At 42.6% G+C, this 13,709-nt stretch overlaps 1 protein-coding gene across 2 annotated transcripts in view; it reads left to right on the forward strand.

Annotated features, from left to right (window-relative positions):
* LOC110297739 (zinc finger protein 420) overlaps nt 1-13,436 on the forward strand; it is an 18,893-nt gene extending 5,457 nt beyond the window's left edge. Inside the window, exon 3 of one of the 2 annotated variants that reach the window (XM_029479716.1) lies at nt 10,722-13,436. In XM_029479716.1, the coding sequence (XP_029335576.1) occupies nt 10,894-12,630 (1,737 nt within the window). In that variant the 5' untranslated portion in view covers nt 10,722-10,893 and the 3' untranslated portion in view covers nt 12,631-13,436. The remainder of the gene's footprint in view (nt 1-10,721) is intronic. The other variant, XM_029479717.1, reaches the window with a different exon arrangement.
* Nucleotides 13,437-13,709: the final 273 nt, after the last annotated feature.

Consider the following 13,709-nt stretch of genomic DNA (forward strand, 5'->3'; position numbering starts at 1 on the left):
CCTGCTCTCCCCTGCTGCACCTGCTCTCCCCTGCTGCACCTGCTCTCCCCTGCTGTCCCTGCTCTCCCCTGCTGTCCCTGCTCTCCCCTGCTGTCCCTGCTCTCCCCTGCTGCACCTGCTCTCCCCTGCTGCACCTGCTGGCTCCCTGAGTCAGAGTAGTCCTGGGTTGACATGGTGGCTGTCGGATGAGTTCTGGGATGAGCAAACCTCCTCTCTTTTTGCTGGAGAGAAGTGTACCCTCCTCTGGGGTACACTACATTTGCCTTTGAGGAATCCAGACAGACATCTTCCTCTGCCTTACCCTTTACCATCTATTCTAGGCTGCTCTCTCTTTTAACTAGACTCTCTCTTTACATGCTGGTCTGAGTCACTGAGATCTGCCGAAGCCGTTCCTACTTTATAAGGATCTTGTCCACCCAAAAGGCTTAGCAACAGTGCTAAGGCTGGATACCAGCCTTGAGGTCCCTGCTGGGTCCGCCTTTTCTTTAATTCCTCAGTGAACTCTGTCCAGAGAATGGGGATTCAAACACGGCTTAGTCCAAGTAGCACCAGTACCTCTTCTATGGTGCTTCTGTTTGTGAGGAGCTCAGATGGAGATAACCAAATGTTCCTAGTGCTCTAATAAGCCCGTCTGTCAGGACTGACTTCCCTCATACTGCCTCAGGCTAAGCTGCCTTTGCCGTAAGGAGGGATGAGAAGTTACATTGCTGTTTTTCTTCCTCCACAGCAGTCAGATTGAACCCATCTGCTCCCATGTCCCACAGCCTCACAAGCCAGGCTGTGACAGGCTCTTTCATTACTCGTTTAAAGAACTCCCCCCACCCCCACCCCAATTCCAGCAGTTTACTGCTGGGCATTTCCTGATAACACTAGTTTCTCGTACGATACCATGGTTAAGGCCCCAACTGCAGGCTGCAGTATAGATTTTCTCTCTCTCTCTCTCTCTCTACTAAAGGTTGGACCTGAGGGACATCTGCTTTTACCACCAGTCTCATCCTCGATTTTCTTATTTACTTGCCAAATCAGGCTAACATGGAGAATGGCCCGGCAGCCTCTGCTGCTACTTACCAGCAATCTTAACCCTTGTGTGCTAATCTCAAAGATCACAAAATTCCCTCTAAACCCTTAACTATTTCTAGTCATCTTCATGTTCATGTGATGAGTCTACTCATCAAGCAGGCACACCACCGGTATGCCACATGGATGTTGTGTTTTTTTTTTTTTTTTTGGTTTTTCGAGACAGGGTTTCTCTGTATAGCCCTGGCTGTCCTGGAGCTCACTCTGTAGACCAGGCTGGCCTCGAACTCAGAAATCTGCCTGCCTCTGCCTCCCGAGTGCTGGGATTAAAGGCGTGTGCCACCACGTCCGGCTATGCCACATGGATGAAGGCTGCCATCCTGGGATTTCTCCACTAGACGCACCTAAGCCTGCTGTTAAAGGGACCAGAGCCTAGAGGGGGTGACTTCTCCCAGACCCTGAACCACAGACCACAGCCAACAACTGTTTTCACAGACCCTTTATTAGGTGGAAAGGAGAGTCTGAAAGAAGCAGCAAATGGCCTCATAGGTGATTTTTTTAAGAGGTAAAAGGGGGAGATCTGTGTTAGACCGGGCTGGGATACAGTGGTGTTTTGATCGGATGTGTTAGAGTAGCCAAATGGGAGCTTTTGATTGCTTGATGGGACCTTGGTGATCAGCCTTAGGAATGGGTCTGGCTAACAAATCAGGCTGTGAATCTGGTCAGTTTCAGGAACTTTCTGAAGCTATTATAAGTTGCTTACCTCCCGTCTTAAAGAGCTTCCCTGAAGGATGGACAGTTTCAATCTTGGAGAAGCTGTTATACAACAATTTACATTTGTATTTGTATACTTATACATATATGTGTGTATGTATAGATACATATACATGCATACATACATACACATATATCCTTCAAGAAGAGTTTGGCAGTGTTGGACATAAAAAAGTCATAAAGTCATAAGACAGTGACAGAAGAGTTAACAATGGTAGTGCGCTGCCACATAGGTGTTAGAATCAGAACTCTGGAGTTCTGGGAGAGCAAGTGCTCTTAACCACCGAGCCATCTCCCCAGCTTCAGCCTTTTGGAACAAAAGCTAAGCATACAAGTGTGATCATATGTACGTGTAGAGTAGAAGGCGTATTCACAAACAGCCTTCTGTAAGTATCTGTTATTGGCAAGTGGAAAACTGCAAGCAGTGTTTTATTACTACCCTGACATTTTGAAATGATTTTTCAAACTCAGTAAGATTTCCATAACGTACAACAGTTCTTCAGTTAACCTCATTTGCATCTCTGGAAGACTCACCTGATAATAAAGCTATCCAGTAGTAAGGAAACAGATAAATTCATCAAGTTGAGAAAATCATGCAAAAATTCTTCACATTAGAGTGACCCAGATGTTTAAAAACACTTTTTTCCAGGTACAGTCCTTATTTTGCAACTCACAAACAGTTCTAGATGTCACAACCTGGGGAACATCTAGACAGAAGTTGGCAAATGAATGTATATGTCCACTTTTGTAATAAAGTGTTATTGCTATGTAACTGATATTCTTGCCTCCTAATGCAGTTGTGTAAGATTATTGATACTTTGAACTAATAACAGTGGGCTGCTATTTCTACCTTTTTAAGGAAAAGGTTCATTTGGGTTCATGGTTTGAAGGTCAGTCCATTGTGCTAGATAAGGTTAAATATCAACAACAGGCGGCAACTTGTCACTTGACATCTACAGTCAGGGAGCAGAGTGATGTGCTGTTGTCTATTTTTGGTTTAATCTATCTAGATGTGTCAGAGCATCTGTAAGTTTCATTTTAGGAATGGTAGGAAAATCATACTTTGTACATGGAGAACATTAGGTTTGACTAGGTTAAGAGCCAGCAAGAGCAGGACAGTGGGGGCCCCACACCTTTAACCCCAGCACTCGGGCAGTAGAGGCAAGTTGACCCCCATGAAGTGGAGGTCAGCCTGGTCTACAGAGTGAGTCTACAGACAGGTAGACTGTCTTTAAAAAAAAAAGTAAAATAATAAAAATAAAAAAGAGCCAGCAAGAGTTATGATAAAGAGGTCAACAAAGACAATTCTGATTTACTCAGTTGGAGCCATGCAAAGTCCTGGCCTCATGATCTCAGCTTCTTCTGTCCAGCTCTGCCTTTTCTAGGCACCACACTCCTATGTTACCTGCACATTTCTGGAGCTCCTGTCCTAGCTGTGCCCTCTTGAGAATATTCTCCCATGCTGTCTCGTTCTCGTAATGGTATTCGTGTCTTTCTAATCTATCCTGTATTTCTGTACCTACTCTACAATGCATTTGGCAACTTTTAAAATACGAAGGATTTTTATTTTAGGGGTATGAATGGTTTTCCTACATGCATATAAGTGTGCCGTATGAGGGCAGGGACTCCAGCAGTCAAGATGGCATCGGATACTCTGGAACCGGAGTTTCAGATGGTTCTGAGCTATTATGTGGTGTTGGAAAACAAACCCAGATCCTCTGAAAGAACAGCAAGGCTCTTAATTGTTTTTAAATGATTTATTTTGTACATATGTATATTTTGCCTATTTATATGTATGCATGCCTGGTACCCTTAGTAGTCAGAAGGCACTGGGACTCTGAAAGTAGAGTTGGGAAGGTTGTGAGCTACCACTTAGGTGCTGGGAACTGAACTGCAGTCCTCTTCAAGAAAAGCACGTGCTCTTGACCAATGAATCGTATCTCTAGCCCCACATACAGCATCTTTGACTGGTCTAACAAAAGATTTTATAAGATAAAGATCCCTCTGGTTTTATAAGATAAGGAAGATGGTGCATAACAAAAAGAAATCATGATGAACTAACCAGTACCCCGGAGCTCTTGTCTCTAGCTGCAGATGTATCGAAAGATGGCCTAGTCGGCCATCACTGGAAAGAGAGGCCCATTGGACTTGCAAACTTTATATGCCCCAATATAGGGGAATGCCAGGGCCAAAAGAATGGGGATGGGTGGGTAGGGAAGTGGGGGGGGTATGGGGGACTTTTGGGATAGCATTGGAAATGTAATTGAGGAAAATACGTAATAAAAACAAAAACAAACAAAAAAAAACCAAAAAAACAAAAAGAAATCTTTCAGACTCTCAGTATGTGGCCTTGTTTGTTTGAGACAGGGTCTTTCCATGGAACCTATGCTGGTCTTGAACTTGCTTAGACTACATTGGCCCCCAAACTCTCTGTGTATCCCAGGATGGCCTCTCACTCATCCTCCATCATCAGCCTCTCATGCTGGGATTACAGAAAGAGCTCATGCTTTGTACACCTTAAGGTTAGAAACTGGCTAAGGGCTGGATACAGAGAGATGAGCAATGTATAACTGACCCATACTGATACTTGGATAATTTTGAAACTTAATATTATGTTCTGAGGCTGAATATGTATACTTGGGATAGATATATTTCCATCTTCCTATTGTTTAGATGGGAAAAGGTTTTAAGAGTGATAAGTAGTAAAATTCAAAAGTAAGAAACACAGTTCTAGTAACCTGAAATTTTCATTGATGAAAATTAGTCTACTTATCATATGATTGTAACAGTAACTTTTATTCTGTAATAATTCTCATCTCGGAGGCTTACTGCCTCCATCTACTAACCTAGGCCTACTCCTGGAAACTTCTGGCCTATGTACAATCTTATCTAGGCCTAGAATATTTTCAGCCTCTGAGACTTACTGCTGAATAAGCTCACCCTTTCTATTTCTTCCTGAGCTCTGGCTGGCAGGTTCAACTCAGCTGTTCTGGCTCAAAACTTCTCTCCAAGCTGGCTGATTCAATCTGGCTTCTCTTTACATCTCCTCAATTGCTCTGCTTGACCTCAAACCAACTTTAGCAAGTTGTTCTAAACTTCTGACTCCTTCTTATTCTCTGGCCTGTGGCCAGTTTGTTCTCTCTTTGCAACCTGTCTCTGTGCAACTATTCCAGTAAAACTGCCTCCTTCCTTTCTTTGTACTGCCTCCCAGGTAGCTTCCCTTTCCTCTGATTGTGAGAGTTGGGCATATCCTATTCCATCAAATCTTTCTCTGGTTCATCACTTTGTCTGCCACTCAATTAGACATTAGTTTCAAACATGGCTGCTTCTTTCTGCAAACAAATATTTACCTTCATTGTTTGGGATTAAAGGTGTTTGCTAAGGGTTGTGTCATACTGCAATTAGAAATAGTTTTTGTTTGTTTTTGTTTTGTTTTAGTAAATGACCCAATCTTGGGGTTCACAATGTGACCAAATACTCTGCAACACTTAATGGCTCTTCCGAAGTCTATAACACATGATGGCTCTTCTGAAGTCTATAACACATGATGACTCTTCTGAAGTCTATAAAATTATTCAATACTGGTGACACAAGAAGTGCATTATGACAAAGTACTCTTTGTGATAACTGTTCTTGGCTGTCAACTTGACTACTAATTCTGAAATTAACTAAATCCCAAAAATAGAGGACACACCTGTGAGGGATTTTGCTTAATTTGAAGTGAGGCAATCTTTGCATCCAGATCTTTGAGGTAGGAAGACACACCTTCAATCCAGATCTAATCTGGACCCTTCTGTCTGCTAGAATCCTGTATTAGGACTTGGAATAAGGAAGTGTTTGCTCTTTGCCTGCTTGCTCTCACCTTGCTAGCAAGTCCATTTCTTCACTGGCATTAGAAGCTACCTCCTCAAGATTCCTTCATCTACAGTTGAAGACCAACTGAGTCAGTGGTTCTCAGCCTTCCTTATGCCACAACCCTTTAATACAGTTCGTCATAAAATTATTTTTGTTGCTACTTCACAAACTGTAAGTTTGCTACTGTTATGAACTATGATGCAAAATATCTTTGTTTTCTGATGATATTAGACACCCCCCACCCCTTTCCAGGATTGGTTTGTTCTAGCCCTGAGGTCACGACCCACAGGTTGAGAACCACTGAACCCTCATGGGCTGAGCAACTGTTGGAGTTCATCAAAAGACCCTCACTCACAAAGACCACAGAGACTGCCATTGCTGCAAACTACATGAGGATTTTTATGTTGGGGACCCCCCTCTCAGCACGCAGGCCAGAGGAGTGACCCAGAACAAAGAAAGAACACACTTTTTATACCTTTGTAAGGGGCAGATATGGGCAACAGTGTAGCTGGCTTATTTTAATTGGTGTAGCAAGTAACCTTTTCAGGTATTGGTTGGTTTGCGTAGTGACAGCCTCTGTCCTAGTGACTCACTTTGCTTGCCCCCATGGTGGATTATTATGATTTGGTCAGCAAAGCAGTAGTACATTTTGAACTTATGGGTCAGCTATTAACATCACAGNTATTAACATCACAGGGAATTCTAGCAAGGTCAGGGTGGTTTGTGCTCTTCCGTCAGAATTCAGTGTGGGGCAGGGTAGGGGGATTTCTCTGGGAACTGCAATCTTCTTATGGTTATTTCTAAATATAATGATGAATTTATTTTATAAGATTGTATCCACTGTGTATTTGCACAGTTTGAAGATCTCAGTTCCTGAAACAAGACTCTGAATCTGGATTGTGAATTTCCAGCAGTGGAGAATGGGGACCTAGAGAGCATGCAAGGGGCTTTGAAAACCCAGAGATCCTCTTGCCCTGAGCTTTAAGCAACAACATCAAAAGATACAATGTATGCATTGAGCTATGTTTACAAGGAATAAAGTGTTTTGCTCAATCAATCACTGGGGATAACAAAGACAGGGAAGATACATGTGAGCATAAGAAATCAATGTCAAGCAATAGCACATCGCAGGTTCCTTAAGGGAAGCATCTGTTGTACACATAATTTCGCTTTGTCCTAAGTGTGCTACAGGTCAGAGTGCTCTAGATATAGAATGTGTTTCTTTCTCAGACAAGGCTGTTGGCAACCAGGTTACCATGGATACCACATGCCTGCCATCCCAACACTCCAGAAGGTGGGGCAGAAGAATGAGGAGGCCAATCAAGTAATGATAACAAAAAGATTTTACAGTGTAGACACCCAACTCGCCAGCAAGGAAGACGCCACAACAGGATTCTTCTGCACGCATTTATTGGGAGAGCTTGATAGCGAAGGCAAAAGACCCCGAGCCCCAGAACTGGCGCTGCTTATATAGGCCTAGGAGTGGTGTGTCTATACCTGATTGGTTGTGCTTTCAGTACCTCATTTACATTCCCCGGGATGGGCTGTGACTTGTCATGAAACCCTTATGCACATGCGCACATTGGTTGTTTACCCGAACTTACGGACAGTGGCCAGCGGTAGCCAGCACCATCTTGTAATGGCGTATGTGGCTTCCCACATCTCCCCCTTTTTTATTATTATGGCCTAATCCAACGATCTAGTCGCTAGCCTCTTCAGCTTGCAACGATCAAGAAGGATCTCGTTTTTTGGCAGTCCATGATCACCCTATCGCGTGCAATGGGCATAGCCTCAGTGATGTGCAAGGGCTCAAGGAAATCGAGTCTTACTCATCCCAGTGCAATGGGTACACAGACCCATGGGGTGCTAGAGCTAAGTACTTGAATGCCTATTATTTATGTAGCATGGATAACCATACTTCAAAGGAGGCCCCTTGTTCAATGGCCATGAGTGCTTGGGTGATGGCCACCTTGTCACGTTTCTGTTGAGAATCTGAACTTGCAAACCAACCAAAGCATGAATACCAATCCACAGCATATGGCAGCGCCAAAAAAGAACAACTCCCACCCACTCCTTAAAGTAGGAAAATGCAGGGGTAAGCCAAGAGGTAAAATCGCCAACAGTGATGGGTTCTATTCGAGTTCCATTAAGGCTTAAAGTCTGGCATTAGATGTAAAGAATTGAGGAAACACTTGAATGTGTCAATGGCATGATTTCAGGAACACAGACATAATTCCCCAACATAGCTCTTCAGTTCTCACTAGCGGGAGCATTCCCAGCCACAGGAACATCCACGTCCTCACAGCTCCACCTGCCCTGAATTGCTCTGGTCAGCCACTCCAGGACCCGAAGCTGTTGTCGATGATCCTGAGGAAACACAAACAGACCCTCTCGCCCAAACCAATTGAGAGCGCTCCTCTCTTATCTGATTCAGCGCCTCGTTACCTCTCTGGAGTTCTGTGCCACATCTTTCTCTATTTTCTATGCAATTTCTCACCAACTTCCAGACCAGCAAAACCCCTTTTAGTAAAACCCTCTGTTCCTCTGCAAACCTCAAGTCCCAATGGTGCTTGGTGCAACTTATCCCCAAACTGTGAACCTTAACTTGTCCCAAAACCGTGAACCTTAACTTGTCCTTTCTTTTCCTTTCCTTTTTCTCCTTTCCCTTTCCTTTTTCCCTTTCCCTTTTCTCCCCTTTCCTTCCCTTTTTCTTTTTTCCTTTCCTTTTCTTTTTTCCTTTCTTTCCTTCCCTTCTTTCCTTCTTTTTCTTCCTTCCTTTCCTTTCTTTCCTTTTTTTTTAGTTTTTGTTTTCTGCGCACTTCTGTTCTCTCATCTTTCTCTGTTTCTGACATACTTTCCTGATGTTCCTGTAACAGTCTTTGTCCCTCTTTTTCACACTTCTTATCCTCTATACAAGCCCCAATTAGTTTCCAAAGCGGACGAGTACCTGGTTTCAGTTTCCCTTCCCAGCAAACCACTCGTGCCCTGGACGATGGCAACTAAGGCAAAGCACAGAATCAGGACGACTGTAAAGATGACTGGAATGAGACAAGCAACTGCTAAAGGATCTACTCCAAAGGGAAGCAAACCTCTCAGAGACTTACGTTACTCCTTCCCCGTGATGCAGTTCTGAATCCTCGCTGTAACAGGGGGTCTTCGCTCGGTTTCGTTCCCGGGTTTCGGCATCACTTGTGGACGCCCGACTAACCAGCAAGGAAGATGCCACAACAGGATTCTTCTGCACACGTTTATTGGGAGAGCTTGATAGCGAAGGCGAAAGACCCTGAGCCCCAGAACTGGCGCTGCTTATATAGGCCTAGGAGTGGCGTGTCTATACCTGATTGGTTGTGCTTTCAGTACCTCATTTACATTCCCTGGGATGGGCTGTGACTTGCTGCGAAACCCTTATGCACATGCTCACATTGGTTGTTTACCCGAACTTACGGGGGCGGTGGCCAGCGGTAGCCAGCGCCATCTTGTAATGGCGTATGTGGCTTCCCACATTACAGAACAAAATTCAATTTTTCCTATTCCAAAACCGAGAGATGAAACCACATGTGTATAATAACCCAACCTACATGTTTTTACAGGGTATCTGTATATGTTGTTTCATAAAAGAAACTGGGACGCTATATAGACTGCAGTGATTCCCAGAATTACCTGTATAATGTGAGGTTTTATATGCAGAAGATGATACAGGAAAAACCATGTTCTCACTTCCTTGCTTAATTCTTTGCAATCTGTACTATGTCAGAGCCTTTAACCTGTTTGCTTGGCAGTGCCCGTTACAGAGAACTCCTTTCATCTCCCCTCCATTTAAGGAATCATATGCTTAATTTCTTAAACTTATGTTTGTTTTTTCAGAAATCAGGGATGTTTAATGATGTTGCTTTTGACTTCTCTAAGGAAGAGTGGAAACACTTAGCCTCTGCTCAGAGGGATTTATACAGAGAGATTATCTTTGTAAAGTATAGTAACTCAGTGTCAGTTGGGAATAATTTCTGCCCCTTGTATCTCAATGCCTACATTTTTAAAATATTTATTTTATATGTATGAGTGTTTTTCCTACACATATGTATGTGTACAGCATGCATGTAGTGCCTGTGGAGCCCAGAGGGGCATCAGATCCCCTGGAGCTGGAGTTACAGAGGGTTGTGAACCACCATGTGGGTGCAAGAGCAGCCAATGCTATTAACCTCTGAACTCTCTCTTTAAATTTCTATGGTTTAAGTTATTCAAAAGCATTAGTTGGGCTTAGTGTCTGTCTTAGCACTCCAGAGGTTGAAGCAGGAGGATTGCAAGCTCCACACCAGCCTGGACTACATAAGATGAGAGAAAGAAAATGGATAGGCTGCCTGCTGGGTTTAGACCTGCACTGGCCAGTCTCTTGTTCCTACACTGTAGCCTTCAGCATCTCATCACTCTAATTTAAAAGCTATCAAAGAAAAGCAAATCACAATCTAATCAGGTAATAAAAATATCAAAACTGTGACCCCCCCCCACTATATTCATTTTCCGATTTATTAGAGGCCGAGTCAGTTATTCTGGTGTATGTTTGGACATCTTTAATTTTAACAACTATATGACATGATATTTATCCCCACTAGAGCATGGGGATTAACAGATAAATGCTCAGTGAGTGGATGATTCACACCCAAGAGATGGTATATTTCTCTGGAGAATACCACCAAGAACCATTAATTTTGGAATTGTTGTTGTCATTGTTGCAAGTAGCACCGTGACTGAAGCCTAAGATGTTTTGTATTGTTTTGTTTTGTTTTAATTTTGGACAGCAGCATCAAAATCACTTTAGTTGGATTTTTTTGTTTGTTTGTTTTTTGTTTTTTGATTTTTTACTATGGGAGAGTATAGAATAACAGAATGGAAAACAGTATTATTTTAATGAAACTATGTAGTGAATTTTGCTGTAAAATGTACAGATGGGACATAGTAAGCAATATTTAGAAAACATTAATATATACTTGTTATTTCTTATAGATATTATTTCCTTCTTGTCTTTTCTGGCATATTATTTCTATTTCTCTGAAGTTTCTTGCTTTTCTCTTATCTTCCAGGCTTTCCTTCTGAACTTGTCTTCAAAATAGCACACCAAGGGATCAGCATTGTGTCAGTGGGAAATGAGTGAGACATTCGAAAACTGTATACCTAAGACTAATTCTATAAAATATTTGGAAGTCAGAGTTAGAGAGGGAACAAGAAAATCAGAAGGAATATTACAAGCAAGAGATGGTAACACATGACAAAATGTCTGTTTTCTGCCCAGGCATGCGCCTACCTCAGCATCCACGGGGTTACTCTACAGAGAAGCCCTATAAATGTGAGGAGTGTGGGAAAGCCTTCAGGCGAGCCTCACACCTGTCCCAGCATCAGAGTATTCACACTGGTGAGAAACCATATGAATGTAAGCAGTGTGGGAAGGCCTTTAGTCGTGATTCCCAGCTAAGTCTTCATCAGAGACTTCACACCGGTGAGAAACCCTACATATGCAAGGAATGTGGAAAGGCTTTCACTCAAAGCTCACAACTTATTTTGCACCATAGAATTCATACAGGTGAGAAACCATACAAGTGTGAAGCCTGTGGGAAAGCCTTTATTCGAAGCTCACAACTCAGCCGCCATCAAAAGGTCCACACTGGAGAGAAACCCTTTGAATGTAAAGAGTGTGGGAAGGCCTTCACCCAGAACTCACAACTTACTCTGCACCAGAGACTGCACACTGGTGAGAAGCTTTACGACTGTAAGGAGTGTAGGAAGGTCTTTACTCAGCTCTCGCAGCTTATTCTCCATAGAAGAATCCACACTGGCGAGAAACCCTATGAATGCAACGAGTGTGGGAAAGCTTTCATTTGTGGCTCACAGCTCTCGCAGCACCGGAAAATCCACAATGGAGAAAAGCCGTATGAATGTAAGGAGTGTGGAAAGGCTTTTATTCGAGGCTCACTACTTATGCAACATCAAAGAATTCACACTGGTGAAAAACCCTATAAATGTGACGAGTGTGGAAAGGCTTTTATCCGTGGTTCCCAGCTCACTCAACATCAGAGGGTTCATACTAATGAAAAGCCTTACGAATGTAAAGAATGTGGGAAGACCTTCAGTCACGGCTCACAACTAACTCAACATCAGAGAATCCATACTGGTGAGAAGCCCTATCAATGTAAGGAGTGTGGGAAAGCCTTTAATCGCGGGTCACTCCTTACTCGACATCAGAGGATTCACACCGGTGAAAAACCCTACAAATGTAAAGAATGTGGAAAAAATTTTAGCCGGGGCTCAGAACTTACTCAGCACGAGAGAATCCACACGGGTGAGAAGCCCTATGAGTGTAAGGAATGTGGAAAGTCCTTTATCCGTGGCTCCCAGCTCACTCAGCATCAAAGAATCCACACGGGTGAAAAACCGTATGAGTGTAAAGAATGCCGAATGGCCTTTACTCAGAGTTCACATCTTTCCCAGCATCAGAGACTTCATACCGGTGAGAAACCCTACGTGTGTAGCGAATGTGGGAAGGCCTTTGCCCGTGGATTGCTGCTCATACAGCATCAGAGAATTCACACTGGCGAGAAGCCGTATCAGTGTAGCAAATGTGGGAAGGCTTTTATCCGCGGTTCCCAGCTCACTCAACATCAGCGAACTCACACTGGAGAGAAGCCTTATGAATGCAGGGAATGTGGGAAGGCCTTTGGTCATGGCTCTCAACTTACCCTGCATCAGAGGGTCCACACAGGTGAGAAGCCCTATGAATGTAAGGAGTGTAGAAAGGCCTTCACTCAGAGTTCACACCTTTCTCGGCACCAACGAGTTCATACTGGCGAGAAACAGTATCAGTGTAAAGAATGTGAAAAGGCCTTTACACATGAGTCTCAACTAATGCGACATCAGAGAATTCATATCAGTGGCAAATCTTTGGACTGTAAGGAATGCCGAATAGACTTTAATCATCATTCGCAAATTTTTATATGAGTTAACTTATACTCTGCTAATTAATGTAGCTTTCCCTGGTCATACATTATCAGTGAAGAGTTCTTACAAATGTGAATATGGGACTACGAATTCAGCATTTGAGAATTTATGTAGGAGAATAGAAATGCTGATGTAATCCACATAGGAAAACCGTTTGTTTACATGTTTACATTGTATTACATTTTAGCAAATTAAAATAGGAAGTGATTCCGTTGCTGTGATATAGAAGGTCTTTAGCAGAGAAAATGTCTCTATCACATTACACAGGTCCTATCAGATGGTTTCCTTTGTTACATTTGTTATGACTAACCTGGCTTTCATTTAACCATTTGTAATATAGATATAAGATTCTTCTAAAGATCATGTTTTAACATGTAAAAGCACTTGGATCAGCTCCTTTCATATCATAAATATTAGCTGCTATTTTCATTATTTGCATGAAAGGAGGGAACTTATAAGCATTCTCATTAAGAAATCTTTCGTTATTATTTGGGAGGCTTTATATACTATTATCAGTGTGAGAATGCTTCCATTCAAATCTTATTTATTATAGAAGGGAATTTATACTAAAAAGAAGCCTTGGTATCAGTGGGTTATTGAGTACCATGGTTACAGAACTGATTTGTCACAGAGTCCCAAAGCTTACATGTTTCACTATCTCTAACTGCAACTCAAGAATCTTACTTATTCATGATGAACTAAGTACTCAAGACAAATCTAGGAAATGAAAAAACCTTGAATGTGTCGTTCTGTGAACTAACCTGAAAGTACAAAGTAGACAACTTAGAATAAAAAACAACACATGATCTTGTATTAGAGATTGGTGTTCAACCCAATTTTCATCTCCTTTTCATCATAAAACCTAGGCAAGACAAAAACCTCCCATACACACTGTCTTAGTTAGGGTTTTACTGCTGTGAACAGACACCATGACCAAGGCAAGTCTTATAAAAAACAACATTTAATTGGGGCTGGCTTACAGGTTCAGAAGTTCAGTCCATTATCATCAAGGTGAGAGCATGGCAGTATCCAGCCAGGCATGGCGCAGGAGGAGCTGAGAGTTCTATGTCTTCATCCAA

The sequence above is a fragment of the Mus caroli genome, chromosome 7 (genome assembly GCF_900094665.2).
Source record: "Mus caroli chromosome 7, CAROLI_EIJ_v1.1, whole genome shotgun sequence".
Classification (NCBI taxonomy): Eukaryota; Metazoa; Chordata; class Mammalia; order Rodentia; family Muridae; genus Mus; species Mus caroli.